Source organism: Cryptotermes secundus, unplaced genomic scaffold (assembly GCF_002891405.2).
Source record: "Cryptotermes secundus unplaced genomic scaffold, Csec_1.0 scaffold1715, whole genome shotgun sequence".
Classification (NCBI taxonomy): Eukaryota; Metazoa; Arthropoda; class Insecta; order Blattodea; family Kalotermitidae; genus Cryptotermes; species Cryptotermes secundus.
Window position 1 is genome coordinate 51,373 of NW_019731604.1, and position 14,684 is coordinate 66,056.

The 14,684-nt window shown below is 35.8% G+C and overlaps 1 protein-coding gene across 2 annotated transcripts; it reads left to right on the top strand.

Moving 5' to 3' along the window:
- Positions 1 to 8,982: 8,982 nt before the first annotated feature.
- Positions 8,983 to 12,561, top strand: LOC111867302. Of its 2 annotated transcripts, XM_023857032.2 has the most exons (3): positions 8,983 to 10,210; positions 10,308 to 11,160; positions 12,039 to 12,561. In XM_023857032.2, the coding sequence occupies exon 1, from the start codon at positions 8,998 to 9,000 to the stop codon at positions 10,207 to 10,209; it is 1,212 nt and encodes a 403-aa protein (XP_023712800.2). In that variant the 5' UTR covers positions 8,983 to 8,997; the 3' UTR covers position 10,210; positions 10,308 to 11,160; positions 12,039 to 12,561. The 2 variants fall into 2 exon arrangements, with proteins under 2 accessions (XP_023712800.2, XP_033608526.1); XM_033752635.1 differs by having other exon boundaries at positions 8,983 to 11,160.
- The last annotated feature ends 2,123 nt before the right edge of the window (positions 12,562 to 14,684 follow it).

Consider the following 14,684-nt stretch of genomic DNA (forward strand, 5'->3'; position numbering starts at 1 on the left):
TTGTGGAAGAATTGTGTTTGTATATCAATAATGTATAAAATCATGTCCTAACTGGAGAGTTACTAAATTAAAGTTTAGGTGGTAAAGGATTACAATCCATACATGAAGTTGCAGAAGGAGGAAATGGGATATTTTGTGCAAAATTTGACACCTCTTAGGCTTATATGAATGTACTGTCAGCTGACATCTGGCAGTATTAAATGAACGTGTAAGAATTGGGGATATGCTAGATGACACTTCTCATCAAAGGTGGTCAACGTTCAGTCTTTCCCTCAATAAGCTAATTATTTGAATACTTTTCTCCAGAAAATTGATCAGAGTCTGACTACATCCTAAGTGGAATTTTACCTATCTGTGTCATTTATTTAAAAAAACAACTAACAGTAGTTATTATATAATAATAAGATGTATCCCATTTTTAAAAACAGTTTGTTTTTTGAAGTTGTGATATGTTGCATTAGGGATATGATATTGAAATTGCATTTTCTGTGACTAGCCTATATCCAGATGGCTCAACTATGAAACAGTTTTGTGAAATATAAAATTAGGTCACTTTGAAGTATGGAGCAGATGAAGGGCTTATGTGTGCCCGTATTGTAGGTGTTAGTATCATGCATTTTCTTCACATTATGGTATTTTTCTGTGAGATATGATACCATCTGCATTTAGCAAGAAGAAAAGAATCTTTTTACCAGCAAATTTGACTTAAATTTGAGGAAGAAACTAGTGAAATGCTACATTTGGAGCATAGCTCTGTATGAGGCTGAAACATGGACACTTAGGGCAGTAGATCAGAAACATCTGGAAAGTTTTGAAATGTGGTGGAGAAGGATGGAGAAGATCAGTTGGACCGATTATGTGAGAAATGAGGAAGTGTTAATTAGAGTCAGTGAGCAGAGGAATATCCTACACGAAATAAGAAAACGGAAGGCTAATTGGATTGGTCATGTTTTACGCAGAAACTGCCTTCTAAAAGAAGTTATCAAAGGAAAGATAGATGGGCGGATAGAAGTGACAAGAAGACGAGGAAGAAGACGTAAGAAGATGCTGGATGACCTTGGGGACAGAAGAGGATACTGTCATTTGAAGGAGAAAGCTCTAGATCGCATTAAGTGGAGGAATTGTTTTGGAAGAGACTGTGGACCTGTCGTCTTGACAGATTACTGATGGTGATGATGATACCATATTTTACAGTCATATATCTGTGTACTCTGCTGCCTCCTCAGCTATATAATTGTATTTGTTTTATCTTTCCAGTTTTTCTTTATATAGAACAATTTTCTTTTAGTTATTTTACCATGGAGAATTGTTGAAACTTGAAGCTGTACAGCAACTTCATTAGGAGAGAATATGAGCTACCAAACAGTTGGCATTACAAATACAGAAACAGTGTGATTTTTAAGATTCCGAAAGAAGGGTGCCACAGGTGAGAGTAGGTGTGGATTTAAACATTTTAAAATTACAGTGAAATATGTTTGGATAAATATGACTCTCATAACAGTATCAAATGTGTACTGATTCCAGATCACCCATCCAGTTTCATATGACATAGCTTGTCTAAGTAAAAAAGTGTTTCAGAAGGAAAAACTGGAATAAATTAAATAAATTGTACCTCATGGACAATAGATATAGCATTTTTATTTTGATTAAATTTTTCATATACTGTCATCTTAATATGGGTTAGTAAAATAAGTGCCATTGAACAGTGATATTCTGTACAAAATTACTGATTTTATGGCTGCCAATAAAATTAAAACATAACTGAAAAAAGATAAAATATACTTTGACTTATATAATTTGTATAACCCTACTTAAATTGAAAAATAAACATGAATAGTTTAAAATATTTATATATATGGCATTATTCGTGCATACCCATGCATATGCCTGACAGGACTTTAACTTTGCTCTGAAATACTATGGGGAATATTGCAGTAGCTTTCATATTAAATATGTGAATACTATTTCTGATGTACAACAAATTTCTGTTGCTTAAATGACATGTTCAGTTTAAAATAAATGCATGTGCAACGTATGAACTATAAGGATACTGTTAGTCATGGTTTGAGCCTTAAACGGAAGAAATTGATTTATATTTTAAAGTTTACACATTTAAAAACGTGTTGTGTTGTGTTGTATATGTTTTGTAAAAACAGACTATTAGTTTCCTTTCATTTGCTATTTATGTTCTCAAATACTGACCAATAGATCTATAGTACTGCTTGCAGAAGTGACCTTTAAAGTAACAAAATAACCATATTTTCAAGAATAGTTTGTTACCTCATATACCTTACTGTATGTGATAATTAATTCTTAATTATGCTCATGAAGTGTTTGTTCATGGAGAAGATTGATGAAAACTTTCTTTGATACAAGACACATTTTTTTTTTCCAGCAAGCTGTTATTTTGTTCTCTATTAGCTGTTCATTTAACATAAAGAAATGTCTGTGGCTATTATTAAGAGCACAGTTTATTGGTATATGATTAATATTCTGATTGGCCATTTTGATCTAAATGTGCTCTTAGCATTGCATCATATATTTTAGGTTCAGATTTTGAAGAGGTTTCAGATTGTAATAGCATGTCAGCAGAATACTAGAGATCATGTAAAACAAAATTATGAAGTTGATACACGGTATTTGCACTCTCAGGCATAGAAAAGTGTTTATATTTGGTTGTGCCCTTAAGATAAATTTATTTTTCTTGAAATTAGTCATGTCAGATGCATTTGTCATTACTGTGTAAAGATTCAGCATTCATACTTCAGTATAAGATGTGATCAAAAGAATAGATTCTGTGGTTACCAGAAATAATATCTTCTTGCTGGAAAAGTAAAACTCTTTATATGTAGACTTTAATGAAAGATACTTCATATCCTGGTAAGCATGCAACTTTGTATAGAACATTTGCTGAATTGAAAAGAGAGAGGGACATTTTTGGTCTATTTTGTTGATCTAGCAATTTTATTTTGGTTTTATCAAATTCTTATGGATACGAGACATATGTTCATTAGTGAATTGATGGTATATATATGTAGGACTGCTTAACTTTTACTTTATGCCTCATATAAGCAAGAGACTCACAAAGGGTAATTTTTCATAAATATGGAAAAATATTTGTGAAGTATTATTTTAATGTTGATAAGTTGTATCCATTTGTGGATATTGCTAATACACATCAAAATGAGTTTCATTGTTGTATAAGCTGTATCAGATTTGTAATTTCTTTAGTCTCATGATTTATTGAAAATTCAGTCCTCTATTGGAACAGTGTTAATAAATACAATTTCAAAACTGCAAAGTCAACATTGCATACATTATCATATCTGTACTTGACAGTACTCAGAAGGAACTGGAGTACTTGATAGCTTTTCCCTAAGCTTATTGGTCATGATCTTGATTTAATTCTTGTCCATTGTATGTATTATCAAGGTTACTTCTTGTAAATGGCCATTTAGGCTTATCACAACAATGTTTAAACATTGTTCTTAAACTATCATTAAAAATATTTTTAAAATATGATAAAGTGTAGATGGTCATTTACAGGAAGTAACCTTGATATTTGATGGGATTAGAATTTTTGTTGAGAGTAGGAGAGAGAATTAGAATGAAAAATTAATAAAAGATATTTATTATCACAGTACAGTCAGTTACAACAAAAGTTCTTATAATTAGTTTAAATTCACCATTGTCCTGGCATGTTTTGACATTTTTCAATTGCTTATGATTGCAAGATGAATCCAGCAATGCAAACAGTTTAAGAGCAATTAAATATGTTCAGTGCCAGCCAAGACAGGCTGCGAGAACATGAAAAGGAGATAAGTGCTGGCCAAGACAGACTTCAAAGACATAAATGTCTGGCAGGAAAAATTGTAAAAGGACATAAGCTCCTGCCAAGACTAACTTGTGGCCTGCCAGAAAGAACTAAAAAGCGAAATAGAGGATATAAAGGCTGTTCAGAGGGAATTCAAGGAAATAATAAGACATGCTAGACAGGCAGGCTGAGGGACACCATTGTTGAGTGACTGTGAGCATATAAGCTGCATTGAGTGTTCATATTGTGACATGTCTAACCGTTGCTGGGCAACAGGAGATGGAATGAGTTACCATGAAGACAGACCCTTGATAAACGGTCGGTTGCCAAGTTATGCAACAGTGGAAACGAGGTTACACAACAGTAAGGAAAGCGGTGTTTCTCCAAGCCGAAACATGCTGGTTGCCACACGGCAATAAGCAACTCTCAGCAGCGTTGCCCTGCAACACCTGTAAACACAGCGAATACGCAACAGGAAAGCAAAGTGCGTTTTCCGCTGTCCGGCTGAAGGTTTATAAGAGAACTGGAATGCCTAAGCAGTCAGTTAAAATGTAGCAGTCACCGGGTTCACTTGTAGCAAGTGAATTGTGAACGTGAAAAAGACATCAGTTGAAACAGCAGCAGTCGCGGGAAGAATGGAACGTGTGTTATACTGAAGATAGAGTGAAGAGACTATTGTGTAGGGTTTGTAGAGTGTGTAAACCCGTAACAGTGTTATCAGTATTTGTAGTTATGACTTGTAGGTTGTTAAATAAACCAATTAACAATCTGAACAGCAAAACATGTAACAATATGCATCCATGTGTTCATGAACCAGTATGGCAAGATGCAATGTTGTAAGTTTGTGAGTGAAAAGTGGTGAACTAGACCAGTCAACATCAAGATTGTGTGACTAGACAAACTGTAACTGCTCCAAAACAGTGTTGCACTATGCTTTTAAATTATATTTTTCCCTTTGAGACGGATTAGACTTATATTATTTTATACACAAGGCTAAAGAATTAGTTATTCTATTGCCTCAGCATAAATACCTTTGTGTTTATAATTACAGTAGCTTTATACTCATCATAAATGTGTCAAAATTCAAATTTCTCATAATGTTACAATACAATTTTGAAACATACACACAAATACATGGATAATTAGAACAAATTATTTTGTGTTTAAATATTGTTCATAAATAGGTAAATAAGGGTGAAGACATATGAGATAAAGCAATTAACCTCAGCACTATATGGAAATTAGATGTTAGTTTCTTGCTGTCTTTGCTCTGATGTTCCCATGCATGCTACATGCCATATCCATCTGTTTTCCTTTATTTAATCAAATCTACATCACTGACCTAAGAATACAAATTATATAATTCCTTTCATGTTCCTGTTATTTCTCTTTCTGAAGTCCAATATTCTCTTCAGCACCTTGTTTCCAGACACTTCAGTCCCTTAGAGTAAGAGACAAAGTTCCATGTATGTATAAATTTGTTAGTAGTGAAGTTTTGTGCAGGGTTTTATACTGAACACAAAATATGAAACATTGTGAACTGAATGGTAGACAGCCTTTCCTTAATTTAGTTTGATTTTAATTTTGGGAATACTATGTTAATTTGTTACTGTAATTCCCAGGTACTTGAATTTTGCCTCATTTCCATTGGCTTTGCTACATTTATACACCTAAATACTTCCCTATTAATTCATGATTTATGCAAATTTTCAGGAAGGGACAGAGAACCTATCATACTAAAGGTCTAAAGTAACAAATTAATGTGAATAGAGGTAGATCCCCCCCTTTTAGGAGTCCTGTCAAATGTCTAATACCCTAGATTAAATGCACAGAAACATTTCAACCGCTAAGCACAAATAGTAGAAGAGGGTCAACTACAAGAGAAAGTAGTTTTATTGCATTGTCAGTCTCTCATCTACAAATAAAATACTGACAATAATCATGACTTCTAATTAGATTCTCATTTTAAGTACTTTGAGTAGTCAAATGTAGTGTATCTTCATTTGTCTGTTCCACAATGCCGTATCTCAAGAGAAAGACTTTTCATTGACTTTGCATAATTTATAGTGATGCCAACCTCCATTATATGTAATGTCAACTGCACCCTTCTTCTTGTAGAATTCTCCAGCAACACTCTGGTCCATGACAAGGAAGTCCATCCTGTTACAGCCAGAGTCATATCCCTTCTGAAATTTTATGGAAGAAAGAATTTCCACTCATAAATTCATTCTTCATGCTGTTCTCTCTATATTAGGAAAAGTTAATGTTTGGAGAACACCCAAGCAAGCCTACAGTCTGGATTGCCCGATTCCAACAGTGATGGTTTGGGCAGCAATAACATGGTACAGTATTTTGTTGGTCCCATTATTAGCCTTCATGGCTGAATTACTGCAGTGGAGTACATGGACAGGTTGGGTAATGTATATCCCATGATCAAGATGTTATTTATGAATAACAATGCAGTTTTTTCAAATGACAGTGTCCCCATTCACACAACTATGAGTAGAACTGTGCAGTTATGGTTGAAGAGTATTAAGGTGAACTTCAACATTTTCTCTGGCCAGCACAATAACCAGATTTGAACATCACTGAACCACTTTTGTAAGTGGTGAGTGAGGTACAAATTCCCACCTCCAACGTCTCTAAAGCAACTTGAAGATGTTCTTCAAGAGGAATGGCAAAAAATTCCACGAGAGACTTTTCATATCTTGTACAAGTCAATTCCAAGGAGGCTCTATTGAAAGCTAGAGGTGGTCCAATGTTTCCATTATTTGTCCAACTGCTGTATATGCCTCGTGCGCTTAGTCACCTTAATAGTACACTCTACTGGGAAATAAACAGGAATATGCAAGGTGTGACAATTTAATTCCCAGAATGGCCGCAGAGTGCTGCTAGAATGTTGAGTCGGGCAAACTCGTGTACCCAAGCACGTTTGGACATGTCCCAACTTGCGTTTACATGACCCATGGACCAAATGAGTCATTTGTTCCCAAGCAGCTGAAGAAACAGTACGTGTCTGTGGTATACTGTTAGCGGAAAAATGAGTGACAAGAACCTGGAGCCGAGGATAAGCATCAAGTTTTGTGTGAAGATTGGTAAAAGTGCTAGTGAAACGTTAGCCATATTAACAGTGGCTTGTGGTGAATATGCTGTGAAGAAATCAAGTGTTTCTGAATGGCAGAGGCAGTTCAAGGAAGTGGGCTGCTGAAAACGCAAATGTGGACAGAATACGAACCTTGGTGCACTCAGATCGAAGATTATGTGTGAGACTAATAGCAGAAGAATTGAATAGGGAAACTATGCAGTAGATTATTATGGAGGATTTGGGAATGAGAAAATTTTCCACAAAGATGATGCCTTGAATCTTGACAGATGACCAGAAACAGTGTTGGCTTTACATTTCATTTGATCTTTTACACAATGCAGAAATGTTTGATAGGGTCATTACCAGTGATGAAACGTGGTGTTCTCAATATGACCCGGAAACAAAGAGAGCACACAGTGAAAAACACAGAATTCAGCTCAGCCGAATAAAAGCACGCATGTCTCTCTCGCAGTTTAAGAACATGGTGGCGTGTTTCTTTGATCACAAGGAGATTATTCACTATGAATTCACTGCACAAGGACAAGTGGTGAATCAACAGTGTTATTTGGAAGTGTTGACAAGGTTATTGGAATCTGTTCGGAGGAAAAGACCCGAACTCTGGTCTGCCAAGTGGATTCTCCACCATGACAGTACCCCTGTGCATGATGCATTAAGAGTTCATGAGTTCCTGGCTAAGAAATTCATTACAAAATGGACCATCCAACTTATTTACCTGACTTAACCCCCTGCAATTTTTAGCTCTTTCCAAAATTAAAAAATGCCCTGAATGGACAAAGATTTGCTGACATTCCTGACATCCATCACAACATGACAACATTACTGCAAGGTATTCTGGAGAATGATTTTCAAGACTGTTTCCGGCCATGGCATCATTCTATCATGAAGTGCATAGCTTCACAAGGATAGTATTTCAAAGGCGACTGTAGTTGCCAGTACACAGGTAAGCAAATTTTGCTTTCATAGGGTCATTCCAGGAATTAAATTGTAGCACCTTGTATTAGATATGATTTGAAACCCAAATGGAAAATGAATCTGTGCAGAATGTCTGTATAGAATGGGGTGTACACTTATTTTGCAGTCTGTCAAGACTGTTCAGAACATCTTCACTGCATTATTGACTTTCCAAGTAATTTGTTTTTAAAATGTATGTTATGACTAAGGCCCGGATTTCTATGATGTGATATTTTTATCCTGGCATCTTTTCACATGTATAATTAAATATAAACGCATTTCTGACTCTTGTGAACATGAATATACAGTTTTTATTGGTCATATAAATGCATATTTGAACCATATTTTAGCTTTAGATCATATTTGGGCCCGAAGTGATATAAAATCATATTTTAGGCGAGTTTCACTTATTGCTCAGAAATATATTTGCAAGTATTGGCAACGATGTTATTTGGAACTTAATTTCTTAGAAATATTTGGCCTTGTGTAATGGGATTTGAAGGAATACTGTACAGTGTGAAGGGTAATGGTTCTTGACCTGGCGTAGAATCAACCACTTTGAAAAGAGAAATTGCCACCTCTGCCTCTGTCTGTCTGTCTGTCTGTCTGTGTCTCTTTTTCTCCTCCACTGCAGTGATACCTGAAGTCCAGTTTGTTTCTTGCATATTGGTGAAAAATTTTTCCATCCACAAAGCGGTAAATTTCTACCCTCTCCCTGAAACCCATCCAATACAGTACTGTATTCATAACTTCAATTGTTCAGTATAGTTTCAAGATGCCTAAAGTCAAGTGCTCTAATAGCATGAAGTTGCGTGGTTTTATTAAAGAGTTTGGTGACAAATATTTTAGTACTGACGGAGAAATTTTATTTTGCAAAATGTGTGAAGTGAAAGTTACGGCAGACAAACGTTTTACGGTGCAACAACACTGCAATACAGCTAAACATAGAAGCTGTGTAAACAGAGAAATTACCATGGAAAGTAGACAGCGATTGTTGTTTGAAAAGTCATCCTCCAGTTCACCGAAATCAGGAAATGCCTCCCAGTTTTCAAAGGATCTTTCTACTGTGATGGTTTTATCAAATAATTATTTGATAAAACCATCACAGTAGAAATATCCTTTGAAAATGGATTATAATCCATTACATAAAGTAGATACACCTAGTTTCCGAAACTTCCTCGAAAAATATACAACTCATTCCATTCCGACCGAATCCACATTAAGAAAGAACAATCTCACTTCCTGCTACGATGTTACCATCAATAAAATAAGAAACTGTGTCGGAAATAATAAAATATGGGTGTCTATCGACGAAACTACCGACATAAGTGGTAGATTTGTAGCGAATGTTGTTGTTGGTATACTGAAAGATGACCAGCCTCGAGATATATTCCTATTGGCATGTGAGGTGTTGGAAAAAGTGAATAATTCTTCCATTGCTGTTGTTTTCGACAATGCGATGAATTTGCTGTGGCCAAATAAGGTAGAACGAGAGAATGTGCTCCTCTTCTTAACGGATGCCGCTCCATATATGGTAAAGGCAGCAAAGGGACTTCAGGTACTGTATCCCAAAATGATTCATGCAACGTGTCTCGCACATGCTCTGCATAGGGTAGCAGAAGAGGTGCGAGAGAGCTACTTTGATGTAGATAAATTAATAGCAAATGGGAAGAAAATTTTTGTTAAGGCTCCACTTCGATTGCAGAAGTTTAAAGAAGAGGCTCCATCACTACCCCTTCCCCCTAAGCCTATTCTAACACGATGGGGGACTTGGCTCGATGCTGCAGATTATTATTGCACACACTACAGTGTGATTGAAAATATCTTCATGAAGTTTGACAGAGATGATTCATCTTCAATTCGAACTGTACAAAATTTGTTTTCATCAACCACGTCAAGAAATCTAGCGTACATGAAATCAAATTTCAGTGTGATATCAAAATCCATCATTAGACTTGAAGCTGTGGGCATGCAACTGTGCAATGCATTACAAATTGTTAAGAAAGTTGAAAGTGAACTACATCAAGCACAGGGCGAAGTTGCTGTGAAAATTAGTGCAAAATTACAAAATGTGCTCCAACGAAATCCTGGATATTCAACACTGTGTACAATTTCTGACATTCTTTGTGGCAAAGAAGTTGAATTTGACAACAGTGAATTAGAACTTGACGCAAGTGATTTGACTTGTTTTAAGTATGCCCCTGTGACATCTTGCGACGTAGAAAGGAGTTTCTCCAAATACAAGGCCATTGTTAGTGACAATCGGAGGTCCTTCAAGTTCGAGAATTTGAAAATGCATGTTGTCATTCAGTGCAACTCTACTGAAAAGGAAGATTAAGGTACCGTACAAATTATTTACCTGCAACTATTAGCACACTTTACTTTACTTTTCACGCTAAAATAAACAATACTTTCGTTCATGTTTTCTCTTTACAGGGTCAGCATTGTGTTGTGATGGATGCTTCACGGCTTAAAGACATTTATTCAGAAAAAATAACTTTGTACACTTTTCAATAAAACGCCATTCAGCTTTTCTCTTTATGGGGTCAGCAATGTGCTGTGATCGATGCTTCAGAGCTTAAAGATATTTATTCAGGACAAAATAACTTTGTAAACTTCTTAATAAATTGCCATTCTTAGGAATTTTTGTTAAATATTTACTTATTTTTTGTGGGCCATTCTGTCATATTTTAGGTCATATTTTGCCATTTTTAGGGCATAAATGCATGCATATTTTCAAAGTTTTTAGGACATAGAAATCCAAGCCCTAGTTATGACATTAATGTATCCTTCAAAGCATTCCAAATGCATGAGAAGGGGTTCTCACAGCAGTGCTTATGAAGATTTCTATTTTCTGGGGTATGTACCAGGTGGTCCATTGAAAGTGAACCAATGTCTTGGAGAAACGTATTACCTTCATCTTCACTGTTGAAGAATAAGCAAAGAGCTCTGCTAACCACCTGGTTTCATGCTGGTTTCTTGCTTGGCATATTTTCCAACCCTGAAGATGGAGATGTTCCTCCAAAACATTTACTTTCAATGGACTAGATAGTGTTGTATCCTTGAAGACAGATCTCTTCATCTGGACCATAATTTTTTTATTATTTTGGAGTTTAATAACGTTGTTTGAACTACAATGGTCATTTGCTCTTGAATTCTTTCGTGAAATTTTTTCAGGTGCATAAGTTGTTAGTGTGGAATGATGTTATTGTGAATGATGAATCTGAAGAGATGTGGAAAGAAGTCGTTAAACCCTGATGCACAATTATGCAGAAGACTAAAGAAGCATGTGAGAACATAAATAAGCTTATTTTTCCCATGTCATCGTCATTCCTGTACTGTTGACAAGACCACTACTCCACAGAAACTCACTCTTTCCTGATGACTTGGAAATGAAAGGATTAGGGCACTATTCCAGAATTCATGTGGTAAAGTTGAGGAAAAAAAACCTAAAAGCCTCAGAACAGGTGGCTTCTGGGTCAAGGTTCAGGTCTGCAGCTGGCTGAATATGAAATAGGATTAGGTCTGACCATTCACCAGTGACATTCAATATATTCACTGGTTATGTAACATGAAATGATATGAGAATCTGTTCACGAATGCTGGGTAGATAAGAATTTTGAAGGCTGCAGTGACTTATCTGAAGGTAGAATCATGAAATTAGCCTAGGGACACTGAGGAAAATCACGTGAAATAAGTCAGTATAACCAGAAACATAGCCACAATTCAAAGAGAGTACACCCCAAATTCAAGTCTAGAGCATTAACACTACATCAACCTGACCACAGAATCCTAGGAAACATACTTTGTATCTTTGTGTCAGTCTAATCCTTGTGATGCATAATATTTTAAACTATTCTTGGATCTTTAAGCACTATGGCAAGAAAGATGCGAGTGCAAAATTTCAAGCATACTAGACCTCAATGATGATTTACAAATAAATGAATAGTTGGCTTAATTTCCTGGCAGATTTTGACCCCAGAGAAATATCCTAATATTGACTGAATGGATCTGGTCTGGACATCATAGCAAAAAGAAAAATCTTTGCCCTGATGGGGATCAAACCCTTGATGTCCATCCTGTAGCCATCTATCTCAGTTAATATGGCATGACAATAGTGGATTCTTTTGTTAATCATACCTATTAATGAAGTATTCTATCTTCCAGGATAGAACGCCATATAGGCCATTGAAAGTCAACTGACATTTCAGAGGAACATGTTGCCTCCATGTCGAGGTTTGAAGAATAAACCAAGCAAGGAATCAGTATGAAGCAGACTGCAAGCAGAGCTGTAAGAACTGCAAATCTTATGTACCTACTGATGTACATGGCAGCCAGTGGAAGAAAGGTTTACAATTAAACTCTATATGTAGGCCTACCCATTTCAGCTGTGACACTATTTATTGATGGAGTAGAACAGACAGACATGCTAAAACAGTTCCAGAGACATGTACAAATGGGCAGAGCTATATGGTCTCTGAACAGCCATTTTGCAATATATATTAATGATCACAAAGGTATATTCAAATGGAAGAGAAATATTTTTTAATTCGTTCTTCACAATTTTAATAACCTCATTACCCTTGATATTCATTTATTTCAGAATTAAATCTATTTTTGCAAAGCTAATTATTGTACACGTATCACACTGTAGAGTCAAAAATGATGTTCCTTATATTCTCATATATATATATATTGTCGCGTATCGGGCTTATATCGCGACAAATAAATTCTCGATGTATTCGATGTAGCGAATTTTATTTCACATTCGCTCTCACAATCACCCAAATTACAATCTGACGATTACTGCTACCTGCAGTATCACAATTAGTACACTCCAAATGCCAGAATACAACTGACTGGCTGACTCTACGTCTCGACTCGGCGGCTGTCACAGTACAACTCAGTAGTACAACTTAGTACAGCTCGCTGGTAGCCACACTAGAACTAACTGTGAATAGCCTTCGCTGCTCCCTATGTAGCCTCGATCGGACAATACGGGAAAACGGCCANCTTGTAAAGCTACCCATGTCATGAACTTAAACATAAAACTCGTATTTCGCTACTACATGCTTTACATTCCAAGAGCATTTCTTTCAGTTTTGGGGAGAAAGATCTCCCATAGCATGCACACCACATTGGTACATGCAGAAGAGACCATTTCCAGTGCCAATACTTGAATTTGTAACCCAGCCCTAGTCAGTCTAATTAATGACTGGGTTATCACATCTTATTTTGAAACACATATTTGTATTTGTCCTTTTGGTAATTCAGGCATGAAATTTCTAAGTAATTCTGCTGCCAAACAAAGTATACCAACATTTATTATTACACAGTGCTTTATTATGTTACACAGAAGTTAAGTTTAAAGTACAGCATTTATTGTATGTCTTCTGCTTTAAAATATGGCACTACATGAGAAAAAACATGCACGATAAAATATAAGTGAAGTAACATTGAAATAATGAGCAAGTTAAACATCACAGAGAGGTAAAATTACATCTGTGTCCAAGCACTGTTGTTACAACATTCTTAGGAGTTAAATATACAGATTTGAATTACCTTACATCAAAATGAAAACACAAGGTACTGGAAATCTGTGAAATGTAATTATACCCCAATGTAAAATTCACTAGTTTAATAGTGCAGGAACAAAACCCTGTACAACATACATGGAATTATTTTATGCTTCATATTCTTTACAAATCCTGTGTTGTGTTGAAGCCAAATTTACCTGATTCTATAATCAAATGTGAAATTTAAGTATGTGAGCCTATGACAGAATATAATTTACATTATCTGCCATCATAGGATCTACATTCCTGGAAATATGGCAATAGGAAGGTGAATTCAATTATTTAAAAAATGATGGTAAATACTAATTATCGAACTCCATGGAAAAGATGCCTTCTTGAAAAGATGATAGTAGCTCAGCAAAGCAAGAAATTCCTTGCCTTTTGTGGTAATCAAAGGTTATTTCTATGTTCATAAGAGCCCACCTTTGAAATTTAGCATGAGCCCAAGGCTCTGTGAAACATATCACAGTGTAAAATATTTTATGGTGAGAGATTGTTAGCTCCTGCCCAACCCCCAGGCTCGGTGTTATAATTGTCAGCAACCAGAAATTGTTTATTCACCATATTCATGGTTACATTCCATATCTGGATGCAGTCCCCTTCTGAAGTCTGAGGATACACCATGCCATTGCAGCAAGGGGCCAACTTAACACAGTGTAAATAATTATGGTTTGAAATATGAAATTACAAAACCATTATGGACTATTTGTCAAATAAGTACTTTGTATAGATCTCTTATATAAAAAGTGATTAGGTAACTTGTAAATTGTGGTAAGTTGTTTGTATTCACAGTACTTCTACTTAAAACAGTACAAATCTTAGAAGTTAAAATTTTAAAGTAATATTAGAATCTTCAGTTATTATTTGTGTTTCTAATGATGTTTCTCAACTGTAAGGTTCATGAGTGGTGAGAAATGATAAGCTAAATATGAAGACAGTTGTGGCTTATTTGAAAATATGTAATATCCCATCATATATTGCCTGTGTTAGGAGGGTCCCTTGTCAACACGGCATGGTGTCCTGAGGTTAATGATGGAGAAGACGGCCTCCAGATATGGAGGGTAGCTGCTAATATAATGAATAAGCAGTCGTGGACAGCCGTCAAGGGGTGGTCCTCCAGCTTGGAAGTTGGACATGGGGCTAACAACTCCTCGCCATAAAAATAAGCTTGTTATGAAATGTCACAAAGTACCTCAGACCTGGACACATTCTTTGGATAAATCCTGGGATATCACTG

Coding starts and splice junctions, on each gene's coding strand:
- LOC111867302 (XM_033752635.1), top strand. CDS start 8,998: ATGGATTATAATCCATTACATAAAGTAGATACACCTAGTTTCCGAAAC.